The 23305-nt window shown below is 43.0% G+C and overlaps 2 protein-coding genes and 1 long non-coding RNA gene across 4 annotated transcripts in view; 1 reads left to right on the forward strand and 2 right to left on the reverse strand.

Annotated features, from left to right (window-relative positions):
• The window catches only part of LOC115105395 (serine/arginine repetitive matrix protein 3), a 173279-nt gene extending 160734 nt beyond the window's left edge, over window positions 1-12545 (reverse strand). Inside the window, exon 1 of one of the 2 annotated variants that reach the window (XM_029627388.2) lies at window positions 12355-12544. The gene's annotated coding sequence lies outside the window, so the exon portion shown is untranslated. Of the gene's footprint in view, window positions 1-12354 lie in introns of both variants that reach the window. The other variant, XM_065007271.1, reaches the window with a different exon arrangement.
• The window catches only part of LOC135563794 (uncharacterized), a 91469-nt gene extending 72417 nt beyond the window's left edge, over window positions 1-19052 (forward strand). Inside the window, exon 2 of the long non-coding RNA XR_010460517.1 lies at window positions 16423-19052. This is a non-coding gene — a long non-coding RNA (uncharacterized LOC135563794). The remainder of the gene's footprint in view (window positions 1-16422) is intronic.
• A 215-nt stretch (window positions 19053-19267) lies between these two features.
• LOC115105396 (carbohydrate-responsive element-binding protein-like) overlaps window positions 19268-23305 on the reverse strand; it is a 43567-nt gene continuing 39529 nt past the window's right edge. The window contains exons 13-17 of the mRNA XM_029627389.2: window positions 22924-23043; window positions 21193-21320; window positions 20979-21102; window positions 20497-20626; window positions 19268-20297 (exon numbers count right to left, since the gene is read on the reverse strand). Of these exons, the coding sequence (XP_029483249.2) occupies window positions 20152-20297; window positions 20497-20626; window positions 20979-21102; window positions 21193-21320; window positions 22924-23043 (648 nt within the window). The 3' untranslated portion in view covers window positions 19268-20151. The remainder of the gene's footprint in view (window positions 20298-20496; window positions 20627-20978; window positions 21103-21192; window positions 21321-22923; window positions 23044-23305) is intronic.

Genomic DNA, 23305 nt, shown 5'->3' on the forward strand with positions numbered 1-23305 from the left:
TTGTCCTCTCTACTCATCTCTTCTCTCTTGTCCTCTACTCATCTCTTCTCTCCCTCTACTCATCTCTCTCTTCTTGTCCTCTCTACTCATCTCTTCTCTCTCTCATCTCTCTCTCTTGTCCTCTCTACTCATCTCTCTCTCTTGTCTCTCTACTCATCTCTTCTCTCCTCTCTACTCATCTCTTCTCTCTTGTCCTCTATACTCATCTCTTCTCTCCTCTCTACTCATCTCTTCTCTTTTGTCCTCTACTCATCTCTTCTCTCTCCTCTCTACTCATCTCTCTCTTGTCCTCTCTTCATCTCTCTCTCTTGTCTCTCATCTCTCTCTCTTGTCCTCTCTACTCATCTCTTCTCTCCTCTCTACTCATCTCTCTCTCTCTCTCATCTCTCTCTCTCTCTACTCATCTCTTCTCTCTTGTCCTCTATACTCATCTCTTCTCTCCTCTCTACTCATCTCATCTCTCTTCTCCTCTATACTCATCTCTTCTCTCTTCTCTCTCATCTCATCTCTCTCCTCTCTACTCATCTCTTCTCTAGTCTCATCTCTTCTCTCTTGTCCTCTTACTCCTCTCTTCTCTCTCTTCTCTTCCTCTATACTCATCTCTTCTCTCTCTCTACCCATCTCTCATCTCTCCTTTCTACTCATCTCTTGTCCTCTATACTCATCTCTCTCTCTCTCATCTCTCTCTCTCCTCTATACTCATCTCTTCTCTCCTCTCTTCTCCTCTTTACTCATCTCTTCTCTCCTCTCTACTCATCTCTCTCTCTCTCTCTTCTCTCATACTCATCTCTCTCTCTCCTCATCTCTCTATCATCTTCTCTCTTGTCCTCTATACTCATCTCTCTCTCTTCTCTCTCTACTCATCTCTCATCTCTTGTCCTCTCTACTCATCTCTCTCTCTTGTCCTCTATACTCATCTTCTCTCTTGTCCTCTCTACTCATCTCTTCTCTCCTCTCTCATCTCTTCTCTCCTCATCTCTCTCTCTGTCCTCTCTACTCATCTCTCCTCTCTTGTCCTCTATACTCATCTCTTCTCTCTCTCTACTCATCTCTTCTCTCTTGTCCTCTATACTCATCTCTTCTCTCCTCTCTCCTCATCTCTTCTCTCTTGTCCTCTATACTCATCTCTCTCTCTTCTTCTCCTCTACTCATCTCTTCTCTCTTTCTCTCTCTACTCATCTCTCCTCTCTTGTCCTCTATCTCTCTCTTCTCTCTTGTCCTCTATACACATCTATCTTTCTCCTCTCTACTCATCTCTCCTTTCTCTCATCTCCTCTTTACTCATCTCTTCTCTCCTTCTCTCCTCTCTTGTCCTCTCTACTCATCTCTTCTCTCCTCTCTTCCCATCTCCTCTCTACTCATCTCTCTCTCTCTCTCTCATCTCTCCTCTCTCTCTCATCTCCTCTCTTGTCCTCTATACTCATCTCTCTCTCTCTCCTCTCTTGTCTCTCTCATCTCTTCTCTCCTCTACTCATCTCTCTCTCTCCTCTCTACTCATCTCTTCTCTCTCTCCTCTCTCTATACTCATCTCTCTCTTGTCCTCTCTACTCATCTCTCATCTCTTCTCTCTCTCTCCTCTCTTGTCCTCTCTACTCATCTCTCTCTCTCTCCTCTCTACTCATCTCTTCTCTCTTGTCCTCTATACTCATCTCTCATCTCTCTCTCTTGTCCTCTATACTCATCTCTTCTCTCCTCTCTCTCATCTCTCTCTTGTCCTCTATACTCATCTCTTCTCTCCTCTCTCTCTCTTGTCATCTCATCTCTTCTCTCTCTCATCTCTTCTCTTGTCCTCTACTCATCTCTTCTCTCCTCTCTACTCATCTCCTCTTTACCCATCTCTTCTCTCTCTCTACTCTCTCTCTCTCATCTCTCCTCTCTTGTCCTCATCTCTTCTCTCCTCTCTACTCATCTCTCCTCTCTCCTCTACTATCTCTTCTCTCTTGTCCTCTCTCATCTCTCTCTTGTCCTCTCATCTCTCCTCTCTTGTCCTCTCTACTCATCTCTCCTTTCTACTCATCTCTCTCTCTCTCTCCTCTCTACTCATCTCTTCTCTCCTCTCTCTCTCTCTTCTCTCTGTCTCTCTTCTCCTCTCTCTATCTCATCTCTCTCTCTACTCATCTCTCCCTCTACTCATCTCTTCTCTATACTCCTCTCTACTCATCTCTTCTCTCTTGTCCTCTATACTCATCTCTTCTCTCCTCTCTATCTCTCTCCTCTTTCATCTCTTCTCTCTCCTCTCATCTCTTCTCTCTCTACTCATCTCTCTCTCTTCTCCTCTACTCATCTCTTCTCTCTTCTCTCCTCTCTCTCATCTCTCTCTCTTGTCCTCTATACTCTCTCTCTCTCATCTCTTCTCTCTCTCTTGTCCTCTCTACTCATCTCTTCTCTCCTCTCTACTCATCTCTTTCTCTCCTCTCTATCTCATCTCTTCTCTCCTCTCTACTCATCTCCTCTTTACTCCTCCTCTCTCTCATCTCTCTCTCTCTCCTGTCTCTCTCTACTCATCTCTTCTCTCCTCTCTTTCTCCTCTATCTCATCTCTCTCTCTCTACTCATCTCTCCTCTCTTGTCATCTCTCTCTACTCATCTCTCCTCTCTTGTCCTTTCTACTCATCTCTCTCTCTCTCCTCTCTATCTCATCTCTCTCTCTCTCTCTCTCATCTCTTCTCTCATCTCTACTCATCTCTTCTCTCCTCTCTACTCATCTCTCTCTCTTGTCCTCTCTACTCATCTCTTCTCTCCTCTCTCTCATCTCCTCTCTACTCATCTCTCTCTCTCTTGTCCTCTCTACTCATCTCTTCTATCTCCTCTCCTCTCTTGTCCTCTCTCTCATCTCTCTCTCTCTCTCTACTCATCTCTCCTCTCTTGTCCTCTCTATACTCATCTCTTGTCCTCTATACTCATCTCTTCTCTCCCTCTCTACTCATCTCTCTCTCTCTTCTCCTCTATACTCATCTCTCTCTCTACTCATCTCTTCCTCTCTACTCATCTCTCTCTCCTTTCTACTCATCTCTCTCTCTCTTTCTCTCTCTATCTCATCTCTCTCTTGTCCTCTCTCATCTCATCTCTCCTCTCTTGTCCTCTATACTCATCTCTTCTCTCCTCTCTACTCATCTCTTCTCTCTTCTCCTCTATACTCATCTCTTCTCTCCTCTCTACTCATCTCTCCTTTCTACTCATCTCCTCTTTACCCATCTCTTCTCTCCTCATCTCTCCTCTCTTGTCCTCTATATTCATCTCATCTCTCCTCTCTTGTCCTCTATACTCATCTCTTCTCTCCTCTCTACTCATCTCTTCTCTCTTCTCCTCTATACTCATCTCTTCTCTCCTCTCTACTCATCTCTTCTCTCTGTCCTCTCATCTCTTCTCCTCTCTACTCATCTCTTCTCTCTCTCTTCTCTCTTCTCTCCTCTCTACTCATCTCTTCTCTCTTGTCCTCTATACTCATCTCTTCTCTCCTTTCTAGTCATCTCCTCTTTACCCATCTCTTCTCTCCTCTCTACTCGTCTCCTCTCTACTCATCTCTCCTCTCTTGTCCTCTATACTCATCTCTTCCCTCCTCTCTACTCATCTCTCATCTCTTGTCCTCTCTACTCATCTCTCCTCTCTTGTCCTCTATACTCATCTCTTCTCTCTTGTCCTCTATACTCATCTCTTCTCTCCTCATCTCTTCTCTCTCTACTCATCTCTCTCTCTCTTCATCTCTCCTCTCTTGTCCTCTATACTCATCTCTTCTCTCTTGTCCCCTCTACTCATCTCTTCTCTCCTCTCTACTCATCTCTTCTCTCTACTCATCTCTCCTCTCTTGTCCTCTATACTCATCTCTTCTCTCCTCTCTACTCATCTCTTCTCTCTTGTCCTCTATACTCATCTCTTCTCTCCTCTCTCCTCATCTCTTCTCTCTTGTCCTCTATACTCATCTCTTCTCTCTTCTCCTCTCTACTCATCTCTTCTCTCTTCTCCTCTCTACTCATCTCTTCTCTCTTGTCCTCTATACACATATCTTCTCTCCTCTCTACTCATCTCTCCTTTCTACTCATCTCCTCTTTACTCATCTCTCCTCTCTTGTCCTCTCTACTCATCTCTCCTCTCTTGTCCTCTCTCTCATCTCTTCTCTCTCATCTCTCTCTCTTGTCCTCTATACTCATCTCTTCTCTCCTCTCTACTCATCTCTTCTCTCTTCTCCTCTCTACTCATCTCTTCTCTCTCTCTCTCTCATCTCTTCTCTCTTCTCCTCTATACTCATCTCTTCTCTCCTTTCTCCTCATCTCTCTCTCTTTACCCATCTCTTCTCTCATCTCTCTCTCCTCTCTCACTCATCTCTCCTCTCTTGTCCTCTATACTCATCTCTTCTCTCCTCTCTACTCATCTCTCCTCTCTTGTCCTCTCTACTCATCTCTCCTCTCTTGTCCTCTATACTCATCTCTTCTCTCTTGTCCTCTCTACTCATCTCTCTCTTGTCTCTCTCTCATCTCTTCTCTCTCTCTTCTCTTGTCTCCTCTACTCTCTCCTCTCTTGTCCTCTCTACTCATCTCTTCTCTCATCTCTCTACTCATCTCTTCTCTCTTGTCCTCTATACTCATCTCTCTCTCTCCTCATCTCTTCTCTCTTGTCCTCTATACTCATCTCTTCTCTCTTCTCATCTCTCTACTCATCTCTTCTCTCTTGTCCTCTATACTCATCTCTTCTCTCTTGTCTCTCTCTACTCATCTCTTCTCTCTTCTCTGTCCTCTACTCATCTCTTCTCTCTTGTCTCTATACTCATCTCTTCTCTCCTCTGTATCTCATCTCTCATCTCTCTCTCTTCTCTCCTCTACTCATCTCTCTCTCTCTTCTCCTCTCTACTCATCTCTCCTCTTGTCCTCTATACTCATCTCTCTCTCTTCTCATCTCTCCTCTCTTGTCCTCTATACTCATCTCTTCTCTCCTCTCTACTCATCTCTTCTCTCTTCTCCTCTATACTCATCTCTTCTCTCCTCTCTACTCATCTCTTCTCTCTTGTCCTCTATACTCATCTCTCTTCTCTCCTTTCTCATCTCCTCTTTCCCATCTCTCTCTCTCCTCTCTACTCTCTCCTCTCTCTACTCATCTCTCCTCTCTTGTCCTCTATACTCATCTCTTCTCTCTCTCTACTCATCTCTCATCTCTTGTCCTCTCTACTCATCTCTTCTCTTGTCCTCTATACTCATCTCTTCTCTCTTGTCCCCTCTACTCATCTCTCTCTCTCTCTCATCTCATCTCTCTACTCTCTCTCATCTCTCTCTTGTCCTCTATACTCATCTCTTCTCTCCTCTCTACTCATCTCTTCTCTCTTGTCCTCTATACTCATCTCTTCTCTCCTCATCTCTTCTCTCTTGTCCTCTATACTCATCTCTTCTCTCTTCTCCTCTCTACTCATCTCTTCTCTCTTGTCCTCTATACTCATCTCTTCTCTCTTCTCCTCTATCATCTCTTTCTCTTGTCCTCATATCTTCTCTCCTCTCTACTCATCTCTTCTCTTTCTACTCATCTCTTCTCTCTTTCCTCTATACTCATCTCTTCTCTCTCTCATCTCTCCTCTTGTCTCTCTACTCATCTCTCCTCTCTTGTCCTCTATACTCATCTCTTCTCTCTACTCATCTCTCCTCTCTTGTCCTCTATACTCATCTCTTCTCTCCTCTCTACTCATCTCTCCTCTCTTGTCCTCTATACTCATCTCTTCTCTCCTCTCTACTCATCTCTTCTCTCTTCTCCTCTATACTCATCTCTTCTCTCCTCTCTACTCATCTCTTCTCTCTTCTCCTCTCTACTCATCTCTTCTCTCTTGTCCTCTATACTCATCTCTTCTCTCCTCTCTACTCATCTCTTCTCTCTTGTCCTCTATACTCATCTCTTCTCTCTTCTCCTCTCTACTCATCTCTTCTCTCTTGTCCTCTATACTCATCTCTTCTCTCCTCTCTACTCATCTCTTCTCTCTTGTCCTCTATACTCATCTCTTCTCTCCTTTCTAGTCATCTCCTCTTTACCCATCTCTTCTCTCCTCTCTACTCGTCTCCTCTCTACTCATCTCTCCTCTCTTGTCCTCTATACTCATCTCTTCCCTCCTCTCTACTCATCTCTCATCTCTTGTCCTCTCTACTCATCTCTCCTCTCTTGTCCTCTATACTCATCTCTTCTCTCTTGTCCCCTCTACTCATCTCTTCTCTCCTCTCTACTCATCTCTCCTCTCTTGTCCTCTATACTCATCTCTTCTCTCCTCTCTACTCATCTCTTCTCTCTTGTCCTCTATACTCATCTCTTCTCTCCTCATCTCTTCTCTCTTGTCCTCTCTACTCATCTCTTCTCTCTTCTCCTCTCTACTCATCTCTTCTCTCTTGTCCTCTATACTCATCTCTTCTCTCTTGTCCTCTATACACATATCTTCTCTCCTCTCTACTCATCTCTCCTTTCTACTCATCTCCTCTTTACTCATCTCTTCTCTCCTCATCTCTCCTCTCTTGTCCTCTCTACTCATCTCTCCTCTCTTGTCCTCTATACTCATCTCTTCTCTCTACTCATCTCTCCTCTCTTGTCCTCTATACTCATCTCTTCTCTCCTCTCTACTCATCTCTTCTCTCTTGTCCTCTATACTCATCTCTTCTCTCCTCTCTACTCATCTCTTCTCTCTTGTCCTCTCTACTCATCTCTTCTCTCCTCTCTACTCATCTCTTCTCTCTTGTCCTCTCTACTCATCTCTCTCTCTCTCTCTCTCCTTTCCTCATCTACTCATCTCTCTCCTCTCTCTCTCCTGTCCTCTTCTCATCTCTCCTCTCTGTCTCTTCTCTCCTCTCTACTCATCTCTCCTCTCTTGTCCTCTATACTCATCTCTTCTCTCCTCTCTACTCATCTCTTCTCTTGTCCTCTTTACCCATCTCATTTCTACTCGTCTCCTCTCTTGTCCTCTCTACTTATCTCCTCTCTCCTCTCTACTCATCTCCTCTCTTGTCCTCTCTACTCATCTCTCCTTTCTACTCATCTCTTCTCTCCTTTCTACTCAGCTCTTCTCTCTTGTCCACTCTACTCATCTCTTCTCTCCTCATCTCTCCTTTCTACTCATCTCTCCTCTCCTCTCTACTCATCTCTTCTCTCCTCTCTACTCATCTCTTCTCTCCTCTCTACTCATCTCTTCTCTCCTCTCTACTCATCTCCTCTCTTGTCATCTCTTTACTCTCTCCTCTCTTGTCCTCTCATCTCATTCTCTACTCATCTCTCCTCTCTTGTCCTCTCTACTTATCTCCTCTCTCCTCTCTACTCATCTCCTCTCTTGTCCTCTCTACTCATCTCTCCTTTCTACTCATCTCTTCTCTCCTTTCTACTCATCTCTTCTCTCCTCTCTTCTCATCTCTTCTCTCCTCATCTCTCCTTTCTACTCATCTCTTCTCATCTCTTCTCTCTCTCTTCTCATCTCTTCTCTCCTCTCTACTCATCTCTTCTCTCCTCTCTACTCATCTCTTCTCTCCTCTCTACTCATCTCTTCTCTTGTCCTCTTTACCCATCTCATTTCTACTCGTCTCCTCTCTTGTCCTCTCTACTTATCTCATCTCTCCTCTCTACTCGTCTCCTCTCTTGTCCTCTCTACTCATCTCTCCTTTCTACTTATCTCTTCTCTCCTCTCTACTCATCTCTCCTCTCTACTCATCTCTTCTCTCCTCTCTACTCATCTCTCCTTTCTACTCATCTCTTCTCATCTCTTCTCTCCTCTCTACTCATCTCTTCTCTCCTCATCTCTTCTCTCCTCTCTCCTCATCTCTTCTCTCCTCTCTACTCGTCTCCTCTCTTGTCCTCTTTACCCATCTCATCTCTCCTCGTCTCCTCTCTTGTCCTCTCTACTTATCTCATACCTCCTCTCTACTCGTCTCCTCTCTTGTCCTCTCTACTCATCTCTTGTCCTCTCTACTCATCTCTTCTCTCCTCTCCTCTCTACTCGTCTCCCCTCCTCTCTCTCTTGTCCTCTTCTCCCACTACTCCACTGAAGGAGAAGGGACTAAGGGAAGAGACTAGGGGCAAGAAATAAAGCAGCTCCTCTTTCTGTTCCTCCCTTTCTTTCTCTCTACTCCTTTACTGTCCTCTTTTCCTATCCCTATCTCCCTCCCTTCATCTTTCTCTCTTCCTTTCACCCCGTTACTGTGGAGGAAACTTCAAAGCAGCTCTGAAGTCAGTGTGAAAGGAGAGAGAGAGAGAGGGGATCCCAAGAGGACACACACACAGACACAGCACCCAGAGCTGTCCAAAGGCGCAGTGTGCCCTTTCCTCACGCTGCAGAGTAGTAACTCAGCGACAGCTTCAAACAGAGCCAACCCTCTAAGAGTGCCTGTGTGCGTGTGTGTTTGTGCATGTGTGCGTGTGCCTGTTTGTTTGTGTGTGTTTGTGTGTGTGTGTGTGTGTGTTTGTGCATGCGTGCATGTGAAAAACTCTGCATTTTCACCCTCCAGTTTATGTCATGACTGTGTGTTCGCTTCAATAATGCAGTTTCATCTGATCCTCTCATCAAAAACACAGGCCTTCCCTGCTCTAATATCTAGGTAGCCTCCCAAACAGCACCTAATATCTAGGTAGCCTCCCAAACAGCACCCTATTATAGACTAGTGCGTTGCACTACTTTGGACCAGGGCCCATAGGGAATAGGGTGCATTATGCAGGGAAGAGGGTGCCATTTGGGAAGCAGCTCTACTATACTGCAGAGAAGCCTGTTAGCCCTGTAGGGGAGTAATGTTTTTATAATTCATCCAAATGATGAATAACAATGCCAATATTTTATTGAGTAATAAGAAATCTCAGGGGGGGGAGGAAAGAGAATATATCAGTCTTGATTTAACAACTACCAGCCTACCAGCCTGCAGAGGACACAATATTAGCAGAAGACTCAGTTAAAAAAAAAATGTATCTGACTGGTTTAATTATTCAATTATTCCATTTGGGTCCTTGATCTAAATTGTATGTAATGTGTTTTTGCTGCTTGATGAGAGAATCTAAGCCTTGACTGTCTCTGATCAAAGGACATGGAATAAAGTCTTCTTCTGGGTGTAAAGGAATATCTAGATCCCAGACTTTTATGCTGACCTCACACTCACATACCTCAGGTAGCCGACATGCACGAACGCACACGGACACACACACAAGCTATCTAAGTGAATACAGTACACAGCACACCAGAATGGTAGCGTGTCTTAAAGAGGCAATTCGCAATTTAAACAATGACAGGGACGGGGCTGGAGAAATGTAACCACTCGTCAAATTCATAGACAGACCTATGGATGCAAGAACGGACCTTCCCATGATATCAACGTTATGGTTAGAACCATGTTTTGAGGCTATATACAGTGTTCGTTAACAATTACTTTGTTTACAAACATTGGCGTACAAAAACTTATATTTTGGGTTCTGATGGGGTACAGCAGTTGAACTAAGCTCATGAGGCATTTAAAAAGTTAAAGAATCAATGGGTACATATTATACGTTTGATGTAGCAACTGCAGATTGCCCCTTTTAAAGCATCTATCAGATGTGAGTGACATAAAGAGCCACGGTCTAGTTTTGTGGACGAGTCATCTGGTGTGGTAATTGCAAGCCTTCTCCAGTAGCATCTGCTGTAGAGGGATACATGGGAACTACTGTACATGCAGAGGGACTCTAAAAAGGAAGAGGAAGCATACGTTCTCCCATCTGTGAGGAACACGACATTGGGTCCATGACTAGGTCTCCAGTAGCCCAGACAGGCAGATGAGCACGCAAACGAGCACACACACATGCACATGCGCCAGATCTCTCTTTCACACACACACCACACACACACACACACACACACCACACACACACACACACACACGCACACACACACAGGCCTGCCAGATCTCACTCACATACACAAGCACGCAGAATGACATTAGGAGACAGATGAAGACAGAGAATGAAGTGAAGTGTGTGTGTGTGATTGCGTGGAGGAGGATAAGATCAAAAATATGTATGTGTTATAACAAGGAAACGGAGGTGTGCTAATTTGGCCACCAGAACTGTATGTCGAGTCCCTGGGCGTATATGGGGCAGGCAGACAGGAAAGACGAGCGGCTTGTCTTTATGTGATAATTCATATAACAGTTTATCTACGGAAGAGGCTATACAATACAGTGTTGCAATCCTTTGCATCATTATAACCCAAATAGAAAGCCTCCTTTGATAGTACAGATCTGAAGGTGACTTCCTGGATCAAACAACATGTGGTTAGTCACACATTACTGACCTCGTCATACATCTATGACCAAGTTCAGGTCTACTGAACTGTCAGGGACTTTACATACAACCAGCTAAATGTATATGACCTATTGCCATTAGTGCCTCGCACTGTCTCTCACCCCCTCCTGTCCTCTCTGTTCTCCACACACAAACACATGCACACGCATATGCCCGGACACACACACATGCCCCCCCCCCCCCTTCCCTGGATCCCTCTCCCCCCTCCACCTCCATTCTCGTCCTCCCCGCACCCCATAACCGACACATCTCCCTCTCCCTGCTACAACCTTCATCTCCCCCTGCCTTCCTCCCACTTCCAGCTGTGCTGGGTGTCCTTCATAAAAAGGGGGATGAGGGAAGTAGGACGGGAGGAGGAGGAGTAGCGTGTGTCTGCTGGGGGACGAAGCACCCGGGGAGGGAGGCACTGACTGACAGAGCCTGGATGTGAAGAAAGAGAATAGCAGGAGTAGCTAGACGCACAGAGAGAGAGAGAGAGAGAGGGGTGGCAGACGGGGAAATGTCACTGCTCGTCACATAACCAAGTTCATAGAACAGCAGACAGAATGTAAATGTAGATTAAAAAAAAGAGACAATAGAGAGCAGGAGAAAGAGAGCGATATAGAGCACAGGAGAGATTTCTGTTCCGTGACCGGCTTCGACGGCTCATCCAGCTCAGCGACGAGGGATCTCTATTGGCCAGACTTCAACTTTCCTTTCTTTGTCACCTTGCGTGTGAACAACAAGCAGCCAGCAGCTAGCTTCATCTTAATACAATCTGATCTTAATCCTTTTTTTTATCAGCCTATCGAGCTAGACTGGACGTAGCCGGCTGACTAGCTGACCGCCTCACAGGGTTGCTGAGGTGAGGGCTAAACAAACACACACAATCACACTAACAGTAGCATTGGATGAGACCTATCGGCATGACGACAACTGCAGAAGCTTCACCATGTGACAAACAACCGCTACACCGTGTTTGACAACCAATACACAGTATGACAACAAAAAACAACACCGTATGACGGCGGCATCTTCTGTACAACCAGTTCATCAGATGTGAAACAAGGAAAAGTGGTTTGATATTGGTTAGGACGACACCGACTCTCTCCTCGTCTTTCAATGCTGTCATGATGTGTGTATTTAGTTATTGTAAAGGTGTCTACCTCCACGCGGAACTAAGCCAGACAGACCCACTGCTAAACAAGTGCAAACTGCATCAGGAACTATGGGGAAATGGGAGCAATTTCAAATCAAATCCCATTTTTTTGGTCACACACACATATTTAGCGGGTTTAGTAAAACGCTTGCAGACATTTACCCATTGAGTTGAGTTGAGCCCTACTGAACTGAGATGGATTCCTGTATTCATGGATGCCGGTCAATTTCAGTATGTACTGTATACTGTACCATTATTGGGGAACAAATCAAGGACATTCATCACAATCAGGACTCTGACTATTGATAGTGAGAAATGCAACATTGAAGATGATGTATAACTAAGGGTTTGGGGGGAGGGAGTCAAGCATAGGATGAAACATACTCCATTGAATGCACTGTCAAGTAAGATTAATTACAGTAAGTAATTATAAACACATCTCCTCCAAACATACCCAATGAACTTTGTCATCACCTACTCATATCAATGTGGCTCATATTCGAGACAAAAATGATTATGAACAACCACAGACAATTCCCTGAACGGTAAACAGTAAACGTCTCAACTCGTGAACCTGCAAATTAAAGACAAAGCAAGCAACATTTTAGCTCCGGAAATAAATGTTTAAAAAAAAAACAGGGACATCTGCAGAGCACGGATCAGTGTGATTAACAACAACAACGGTCTTTCTTTGTACATGGACAGTTCTTGAACGCAGAAGTTAGCCGGTACCATAGCAAAATAGATTGTCGTGTTTATCTGATGCAAATACAGAAGTAATTGTCAAATAAAAACGGCGAAATTAATCTGTTTATTTAATCCAGCCTGCGTATGCTAACGGGGCTCGAGCTACCGTTCATTCTTCACTGATGCGCGAACAGCCTGCTGTCGCGAGCTTGCCAACTTCATCCTCTTCTATGAATAAGCACGGTTTTACGTGATGTTTCTTACCTTGTTCTTCTCTCTCTCGTGAATAACGGAGTTGTTGGACGTCTGACGGCGGTGATGGTTTATGTATTTCGGACACCGTGTGACGCTGAGCGGTGCCGTCCTCTTGTGAAGGTTTTGTTCGTGGTCCTGGATTCCAAAGTTCGAGCTGACTGTTATCCTGCCTGGTGCTGAAGTGGACAGCGCTAAGAAGCGGCAAAGCAGTATTGTAAAAACACAGCGCTCCACGCCCAAAATACTGCACAGTAACCTCTACCGGATGGGAGGGAACATTGCATCTATGAACAACGCAGGATGACGTCTGAGAAAAATAGCCTACACAATCCTGGACATGGAAGAGTAATATTTAGTGGACGTGTACGCTCGGATAGCGCCATCTAGCGCGACTTTTTTTGACCACAAGCATATGCTGGTTGATTGTAGAGTACAAAATAATACCATAGGGACTACGTTTACATGCACAAAATAACCCCATTATTGTGAATCTATGATTTTTTTGGGAAAGTCCAATTGATTTCGATCTCACTTCCTTGTAGATCAATAACAAGCAACATTTGGTCAGGGGCAGCCCCACCTTGTGGGCAAAATGTTTAAAACTAATTTCATCCAATTCTACACATGCTTTACGCCATGATATGCCTATTTGCAGTGGTAAAAAGTACTTAAGTAAAAATACTTTAAAATACCACCTAAGTATTTTTTTTTTTGGGGGGGGGGGTATCTGTACTTTACTTCACTATTTATATATATTGTTTACAACTTTTACTTCACTACATTCCTGAAGAAAATAATGTACTTTTTACTCCACACATTTTCCCGGACAAAAGTTTAATGCTTAGCAGGACAGGAAAATGGTCCAATTCACAAACTTATCAAGAGAACATCCCTGGTCATCCCTACTGCCTCTGATCTGACAGACACACCAAACACACATGCTTTGTTTGTAAATTATGTCCAATTGATGGAGATAGCCCCTGGCTATCCCTAAATAAAATAAATACAATTGTGCTTTCTGGTTTGCGTAACATAAGGAATTTGAAATGATATATACACTTTTACATTTGATACTTAAGTATATTTTAGCAATTACATTTACTATTGATAGCCTACTTATAGTACATTCGGAAAGTATTCAGACCCCTTGACTTTTTCCACATTTTGTTGCATCACAGCCTTATTCTAAAATTGATTAAATAGTTTTTTCCCCCTCATCAATCTACACACAATACCCCATAATGACAAAGCAAAAATAGGTTTAATTTTTTTGTGCAAATTTCTTTTTTTTTTTTAACAAGTGAAATATCACATTAACATAAGCATTCAGACCCTTTAATCAGTACTTTGTTGAAGCACCTTTGGCAGCGATTACAGCGTCGAGTCTTATTGGGTATGACGCAACAAGCTTGGCTAAAATGTATTTGGGGAGTTTCTCCCATTCTTCTCTGCAGATTCTCTCAAGCTCTGTCAGGTTGGATGGGGAGCGTTGCTGCACATCTATTTTCAGGTCTCTCCCGAGATGTGCGATGGGGTTCAAGTCCGGGCTTTGGCTGGGCCACTCAAGGACCTTCAGAGACTTGTCCCGAAGCCACTCTGCATTGTCTTGGCTGTGTGCTTAGGGTTGTTGTCCTGTTGGACGGTGAACCTTCGTCCAGGCTGAGGTCCTGAGCGCTGTGGAGCAGATTTTCATCAGGCATCTCTATACTTTGCTCCATTCATCTTTCCCTCAATCCTGACTAGTCTCCAAGTCCCTGCTGCTGAAAATCATGGTGCCAGATTTCCTCCAGATGGGACACTTGGCATTCATACCAAAGAGTTCAATCTTGGTTTCATCAGACCAGAAAATCTTGTTTCCCATGGTCTGAGAGTCTTTAGGTGCCTTTTGGCAAACTCCAAGCAGCCTGTCATGTGCCTTTTACTGAGGAGTGGCTTACGTCTGGCCACTCTACATAAAGGCCTGATTGGTGGAGTGCTGCAGAGATGGTTGTCCTTCAGGAAGTTTCTCCCATCTCCACAGAGAAACTGTAGAGCTCTGTGACCATCGGGTTCTTTGTCACCTCCCTGAGCAAGGCCCTTCTCCCCCGATTGCTCAATTTGGCTGGGCGGACAGCTCTAGGAAGAGCTTGGTGGTTCCAATTTTCTTCCATTTAAGAATTATGGAGGCCACTGTGTTCTTGGGGACCTTCAATGATGCAGAAGTTTTTTGGTACCCTTCCCCAGTTCTGTGCCTCGACACAATCCTGTCTTGGAGCTCTACGGACAATTCCTTCGACCTAATGGCTTGGTTTTTGCTCTGACCTGCACTGTCAACTGTGGGAGATTATATAGACAGGTGTGTGCCTTTCAAATGATGTCCAATCAATTGAATTTAACACAGGTGGACTCCAATCAAGTTGTAGAAACAACCCATGGATGATCAATGGAAACAGGATGCACCTGAGCTCAATTTCAAGTCTCATAGCAAAGGGTCTGAATACTAACAGTACCAGTCAAAAGTTTGGACCACCTACTCATTCAAGGGTTTTTCTTTATTTTTAATATTGTCTACATTGTAGAATAATAGTGAAGGCATCAAAACTATGAAATAACACATATGGAATCATGTAGTAACCTAAAAAGTGAAAAACAAATCAAAACATGTTTTATATTTGAGATAAAGTAGCCACCCTTTACCTTGATGACAACTTTGCACATTCTTGGCATTCTCTCAACCAGCTTCACCTGGAATGCTTTTCCAACTGTCTTGAAGGAGTATAATGAGCACTTGTTGGCTGCTTTTCCTTCACTCTGCGGTCAAACTCATCCCAAACCATCTCAATTGGGTTGAGGTTGCGTGATTGTAGAGGCCAGGTCATCTGATGCAGCACTCCATTACTCTACTTCTTGGTCAAATAGCCCTTAAACAGCCTGGAGGTGTGTTGGGTCATTGTCCTGTTGGGAAAAAAATGATAGTCCCACTAAGCGCAAACCAGATGGGTTGGCGTATCGCTGCAGAATGATGTGGTAGCCATGCTGGTTAAGTGTGCCTTGAGTAATAAATAAATCACTGACAGTGTCACCAGCAAAGCACCCTAACACCATCACATCTCCTTCTCCATGCTTCATGTTGGGAAGTACACATGCAGAGATCATCCGTTCACATACTCTGCGTCTCACAAAGACACGCGGTTGGAACCAAAAAGCTCACATTTGGACTCATCAGACCAAGGAACAGATTTCCACTGGTCTAATGTCCATTGCTCGTGTTTCTTGGCCCAAGGAAGTCTCTTCTTATTATTGGTGTCCTATAGTAGTAGTTTCTTTGCAACAATTTGACCATGAAGGCATGATTCACGCATTTATTTGGGCTGGTAACTCTAATAAACTTATCCTCTGCAGCAGAGGTAACTCTGGGTCTTCCTTTCCTGTGGCGGTCCTCATGAGAGACAGTTTCATCATAGCGCTTGATAGTTTTTGCGATTACCCTTAAAGAAGTTCTTGAAATGTTCTGCATTGACTGACCTTCATGTCTTAAAGTAATGATGGACTGTTGTTTCTCTTTGCTTATTTGAGCTGTTCTTGCCATAATATGGGCTTGATCTTTTACCAAGTAGAGCTATCTTCTCTGTACCACCCCTACCTTGTCTCAACACAACTGATTGGCTCAAATGCATTCAGGACAGAAATTCCACAAATTAACTTTTAACAAGGCACACCTGTAAAATTGAAATGCATTCCATTTGTGTTATTTCATAGTTTTGATGTCTTCACTATTATTCTACAATGTAGAAAATAGTCAAAATAAAGAAAACCCTTGAATAGTGGTGTGGGGGATGTGCTTTGGCAAAGTGGGTGGGGTTATATCCTTCCTGTTTGGCCCTGTCCGGGGGTGTCCTCGGATGGGGCCACAGTGTCTCCTGACCCCTCCTGTCTCAGCCTCCAGTATTTATGCTGCAGTAGTTTATGTGTCGGGGGGCTAGGGTCAGTTTGTTATATCTGGAGTACTTCTCCTGTCCTATTCGGTGTCCTGTGTGAATCTAAGTGTGCGTTCTCTAATTCTCTCCTTCTCTCTTTCTTTCTCTCTCTCTCTCGGAGGACCTGAGCCCTAGGACCATGCCCCAGGACTACCTGACATGATGACTCCTTGCTGTCCCCAGTCCACCTGGCCATGCTGCTGCTCCAGTTTCAACTGGTCTGGGCCCTAGGACCATGTCCCAGGACTACCTGACATGATGACTCCTTGCTGTCCCCAGTCCACCTGGCCATGCTGCTGCTCCAGTTTCAACTGTTCTGCCTTACTATTATTCAACCATGCTGGTCATTTATGAACATTTGAACATCTTGGCCACGTTCTGTTATAATCTCCACCCGGCACAGCCAGAAGAGGACTGGCCACCCCACATATGCTCTCTCTAATTCTCTCTTTCTTTCTCTCTCTCGGAGGACCTGAGCCCTAGGACCGTGCCCCAGGACTACCTGACATGATGACTCCTTGCTGTCCCCAGTCCACCTGACTGTGCTGCTGCTCCAGTTTCAACTGTTCTGCCTTATTATTATTCGACCATGCTGGTCATTTATGAACATTTGAACATCTTGGTCATGTTCTGTTATAATCTCTACCCGGCACAGCCAAAAGAGGACTGGCCACCCCACATAGTCTGGTTCCTCTCTAGGTTTCTTCCTAGGTTTTGGCCTTTCTAGGGAGTTTTTCCTAGCCACCGTGCTTTTACACCTGCATTGTTTGCTGTTTGGGGTTTTAGGCTGGGTTTCTGTACAGCACTTTGAGATATCAGCTGATGTACGAAGGGCTATATAAATACATTTGATTTGATTTGATTTGAATGAGTAGGCGTGTCCAAACATTTGACTGGTACTGTGTGCAAATAAGCTATTTCTGTTTTGTATTTTTAATACAAATGTTTGGACACACCTTTTGTGTGTAGACTTTGAGGAATTGTTTTTATTTAATCCATTTTAGAATAAGGCTGTAAACATAACAAAATGTGGAAAAAGTCAAGGGGTCTGAATACTTTCAGATGGCACTATAAGTAGGCTATATTTCAAACTTTTAAACCTTTTACTCAAGTAGTATTTTACTGACTTTCTCTTTTTCTATCAATCTATCTTTACTTTTACTACCACTGTAAAAGTAAAAGTATAAATAATTTCATATTTCTTATGTTAAGCAAACCAGAAAGCACCATTTTATTTTATTTAGGGATAGCCAGGGGCTATTAGCCAGGGGCTATTGGTTGCAGTTTCTATGTTACAATGATAAAAATGTAATACATCTTTAATAATGTTAATCCAAATGTGTTGTTACGTGTCAAGTTATATGGCTACAATTTGATTGTTTTAAGTGTAATTTTATGATTAGTTTAAAAAAAGCTATTGTTTAAAGACTTGAAATAGCTATTGTTTACTTTTTATTTTTCTCAATAAATATTGTCTATTTGTTCGGCCTGAGGTCTACCACTCAGATTATATTTTGGCCCACAAAAACTTTGAGCACCCCTGATTTAGACAAACCCTCAATGCTGCAAATGCTAGGCTACAAGCATGGGGAAATAATGTCTTGCCGCTTTTTTTCCAGGGGAGATGAAGTTTATGAATGGCCTGGCTGGGCTTTGGCACAATTTCAATGGAGCTGTGAACCAGAATTACTCGGGGATCTGCTATCAATCAATCAGCATCCCAGATCCAAATAACCACTTTAGATGACTGGCTAGATTACCTGTTTAGCTGACATGGGCTAATTGAGTGACTGTCAGTGACTGACAGAACAAGTGGAAAACTGCTGATGCACAATACAATTTTGAAATTGCACCTTGTGTGTTATACTTGCGTGTAGTCTGCGCGTAGTCTACATATCGGAAGAGGCAGCTTTCCTTCAGCCAAACATTTTAAATATACAGGTATCACATATGACACAGAACACATCACAGGTACTCTGATTTAAGGGGCAGTCTGCAGTTGCTCCATCCATTTTTGGACTTATAAATAATATATACCATTTGATTCTTGAAAATAACTTATATATGCCTCATTAACTTAATTCAACTGTCATAGCCTATGATAACCCAAAATGTTAGCTTGTATTATTCCAATGTTTGTAAACAATGTTCATTTAAACAAATCATTTATAGCCTCAAAATATGGTTAAAACTTGAATTTTAAAAGGGATGCTCAGTCCATGGATGGTCAGTCCTTGCATCCATAACTCTGTCTGTGCATTTGAGAGTGGTAACATTTCTCCAGGCCCATCTCTCAGCTTTTTACCAAAAACAGAGGCTGGGTGCTGCCTTGTTATTGTTTCAACTGTAGATTTACCCTTTAATATGTTTACATCATATAATTACATATTGAATCCTATATAAAGAAATGTAATAGCATCTGTTGTCACGTTCTGACCTTAGTTCCTTTGTTATGTCTTTGTTTTAGTATGGTCAGGGCGTGGGTTGGGGTGGGTAGTCTATGTTCTTTTTTCTATGTTGTGTTTATGTGTTTGGCCTGGTATGGTTCTCAATCAGAGGCAGGTGTCGCTCGTTGTCTCTGATTGAGAATCATACTTAGGTAGCCTTTTCCCACCTGTGTTTTGTGAGTGATTATTTTCTGTTGTGTGTCTGCACCTTTCAGGACTGTTTCGTTTTCGTTTCTGTCTTTCACGTTGTTATTTTGTATTTTCAGTGTTCAGTTGATTCATTAAATATTAACATGGACACATACCACTCTGCGCATTGGTCCGACATTTCTTACTCCTCGTCAGAGGAGGACGAAGAATATCGTTACATCTGTGTGGTTTACATGTTTGAAAGAGCTGAAAATCCAGGTGTTTTAATCGGTTTATGCATAGATTATGACCTTACTCCAAAAACCATAATCAGAGTAAGGCGTTAAAATGACTAATGCCAAACTCGGAGTATTGACATGATCAAATTAATATCGAAATATTAGCGTGCCTGTAGGAAACATATGGCTCATCTATTTGCCTTCAAGACGGTTTTATTAAGCAGGGGATAGTGTGTTGTTGGGTATGACCATACTTCCAATATACAATACAATCATAACCTGAGAGACAATTAGCACAGAATAGTTAAATACCTTTGGCAGCTGTGTTACCAGATGGGATATATATACTACAGGATATAATTATAGTTATTCATTCACAGATATAGTAGCCTATGTGGATTGAAAAGCACCCCCGTTCAATTTCTCTTCCCTCATTTTGAATTTTATTGGGACAACAGAACACAAAAATGGTCACTTCAAAATTATTTCAGCACTATAAAATCACCCATAAAAGTGCATTATACGAGGTAACCTTACAGAAAGGTTATAGCTAAGAATATAACTAAGATTATAGCTTTGGAATGTTTTGTGCTTATTCGAGTACATTGGTTGATCAGGAAATGGTGAGGTGGTGGGTGTTGGTCTGGGATTAAGTCCTCCATGCTGAACCTCCAGTCCTCCTTATATACATGATCCCTTTTGTAAAGGATAGAAATGTTCTGGTCCCTCCAAGAATCATATAGTTATTTTGGGCACTAAACCGTACCATACCTACTGTATGTGTGCTTGAAAGTGGGTTCAGCTCTGTGATCCATTGGCACCATTTGGTTTTCAATCTACGGTATTCAAAATGTTCCATAGGGTCACTGGGCTTTTGTGTTACAGGGTACTATAATGTTCCATAGGGTCACATAGGCTGTGTGTTTTCCCTGTTAATGGGCCACGTGGAGGGAGAGTGGTCCTGGGGATGGGTAGGGTGGGGGAGGCCCTGGGTGACAACCTGGGTGGCTTTCTTGGGGAGCAGGCTACGGTCTCTCACTGGTCCTGCGGTTGGCCAGGGAGGTGAGGGTGGGGGAGGCCCTTAGCCTGGGTGACCGCCTGGGTGGCCTGCTCTGGCACCAGGCTGGGGTCTGTCAGGATGGACGTGGAGGTGCTCAGGAGACGGAGTGAACTAAGGACCACTGAGGAGAGGATCAGGTAAGAGGGAGATGAGGAGTGAGAGAAAGAGAAAAATGAGAGAGACTCACAGAGTAACACTTGATGACTAACTGACAGAAGATAGATAAACACAGAGACAGATAGACAAAAACTAGATGACTAACAGACAGACAGACTAGATGACGAACTGATAGTCATTGAAGCTGGTGATGTTGAACTCACTGGGTCTGAGGGCAGGCAGAGAGCAGTGCTGGTCCAGCCAGGACAGAGTGGTGCGACAAAGATCCTCAACACTGGCTGTGGACACCATCCCGTTATAGGACTCAAACAAGGGCTCTATGATAATGCTGAACTGAGCCCGTGTTTAGGAAAGCACCTGATTCATGTATTATTATGACACACATGACACTATTTACAATATATGATACAAAATATGCATATATGTTCATTGGCTGTTCATATGTGAGCTACTAGTCAAAAACAGACCATTTGATTAGCTTTTTCCAAATACTGTAGGCGCGGTTGACTGATCTTGTCTGGTGCAATGTAAACAATGGAGTCATCTATTTAAAAAAAAAAGACCATCTGGCACACCAGAAAAAGTACATTATTTGAAAGAAAACAAATACTATTTGAACCCAGGTCTGGATCTAACACTGAATCTATGCTTCTCCTAATTGTGCTATCACTGAGTTTAAAGATACGATCCAAAACTTCCAGTTCTGTAGTGTCTGCGCCCGGACGTACTCTCTGAACTTCTCCCTCATGTGGTCGAAGCGTTGACGGGTAATGGGCACACCGGTGGCAGGCAGCTGCTGCTGGCATACACTGCATCGGGAGAGAAGTGGTATGATCACATACACACACACACACACACACACAGATTATGTTTAATGTGTTTCAAGATGGTGGTCTTACTTGATGGCAGAGTTGAGGAGCAGAATTTCGTCCCTGAGTCTCTGAGCCTCCTCATGTAGCTGAGATCTCTCCTGCTGCATCTTACTGATGTACTCGACTGTCTTATGTAGCGTTGTGGCCTTGCTGATCTGGGACATGGGACAGAGCACAGAGACAATAATGTAGATACATAATGCTCCATGTATTTACTTGTTCTATTTCTATGGAACAAAGGGGTTACTGCTGGGAAACACCACACGGAATCTCATGCTGTGTGTTTGGAATAGTGGCAAGATATGATTACTAAAACCATTCTGTGTTACTGTAACTGAGGTGATTGGTGTTGATAACAGTTCCTGAATACGGCTCATTGCAGCTTCCCATCCTCTGCTCCACTATGCCTTGTTTTGTGCAGTAGGCATTTCCAATGTAAAACCTGCATGAGCACTAACATATGAAGTTCATAGTAGCACATAAAAGTTGGTGTCAAATGAATGATAAGAGCCTATATATTTGAGAAATTAAGGCATATAAAAAATCAAAAAAATTCTCACAAAATGTGAAAAGGAAAAGGCATTGATATGGTCAAACAGTTGGAAAAGGGGTATTGGAAAACACCTGGTAGCAAAAGTCTTAAAAGGTATTAGAAATACATCAAAACACAATAACACTGAAGTAAAGAGCCCTGCCAACTAAAATCAACATTTATAGTTAGTTGTGCAGAAATGATTTGTCTTCTGTGACCAAAAACCCACATATCTTTAAGATATTTTCTAATTTCTCAACCCTCATGAGGAGAAAGGATAATGAAAATTCACAGAAGTAACAAGTAAAGGTAGACCGACCAATTAGCTATAGTGTTTCTACTGATAGCAATTTGGTTTTGTGATTTATTAAGTGATTAAAATGCATCATTCTGCTACCAGATCAGTAACGGAATAACCCAAAATCAGTAACAGAATGACTGCAACTGAATTGCCTATGGGAATTCATAGTAGTTACAAACCACAGTTGGGTCACCACTCTTTTCTTTCTCTTTCTGTAAAATGGTAGTCAAAGCAAGAGTGTGAAAACAGTCTGAAGAACCCCTCCCTCTCTCTCCCAGTCTCTCTTCTCTCTCTCTCTCCAGTTAATGTCACTTCTCCCAGCTCTTACTGACAACTACCCATGAGCCCACTCTCTTTCCATTTACTGTAACCAGCCCTCTCAACCACTGTGCATCGACTAACACTGGACGTTGAAAAGTAGTTGAAATTTGATCAGTCCAAATCTGAACCCATCATAGACGTCTGTTTCACAAGTTTGGACAGCACAGCACTGTACAGTACAGTAAAGTATAGGTCAGTACAATATAGTACTGTACTGTACAGTTTAGTACAGTACAGCACATTAGAGTAGAGTACAGTATAATCTACTCTATTGTACTGTACTTTACTGTACTGAACCAGAATATATTTTTTCAAACTCAAGTTGTCATGTCATAGCTGACACCCCATTCTTTCTGAATTAAGATCTTAGAACCCTAATTCGGAGTAGATAAACTGAGTTTTTGAAAAACGTGGTCACATAAAAAAAACTGAGGGTCATTCTGTTGCACTTTACATGTATTTTTGTAAAATGTCCTGTGGAAATGGTTAAAAGTAGTCCTGGTGGATAGAAGAGTGTGGTTTGTTTAACTTTGCAATAAAAGATTTTTGTTTGGCATACTTTTTAATGTGAAAAATCAGAGTCTTGGATATCTGCAGTACCTACCTTTATACTTGGCTGAGAGCTTAGTGTGGTGACGAGACTGTGTAGAGTATCAAAGCCTAGCTTGATGTTGAAACGTCTCTTCTGCTCAGCAGAGATGTGAGTTATCCTCCTGGTCTCTGTCTGCAACAAACACATCTCTCATAAATCAGGAACTGTATGCTTATTAATTGAGATTGTCAACATCTATCTATCGACGGTCTCCTCAACACAGACACTGTTCATTTCTCTAACACGGGTGGAGTGCAATGAAGAATGGCGCCAGGGGATGGCTGCCGTTTTAACCAACTGTGATATTTTGTTGTTTTTTCACATTGTTTGTAACTTATTTTGTAGCTGCTACCATCTATTATGACAGAAAAGAGCTTCTGGATATCAGAACAGG

This window comes from Oncorhynchus nerka, linkage group LG22, assembly GCF_034236695.1.
Source record: "Oncorhynchus nerka isolate Pitt River linkage group LG22, Oner_Uvic_2.0, whole genome shotgun sequence".
Taxonomy (NCBI): domain Eukaryota; kingdom Metazoa; phylum Chordata; class Actinopteri; order Salmoniformes; family Salmonidae; genus Oncorhynchus; species Oncorhynchus nerka.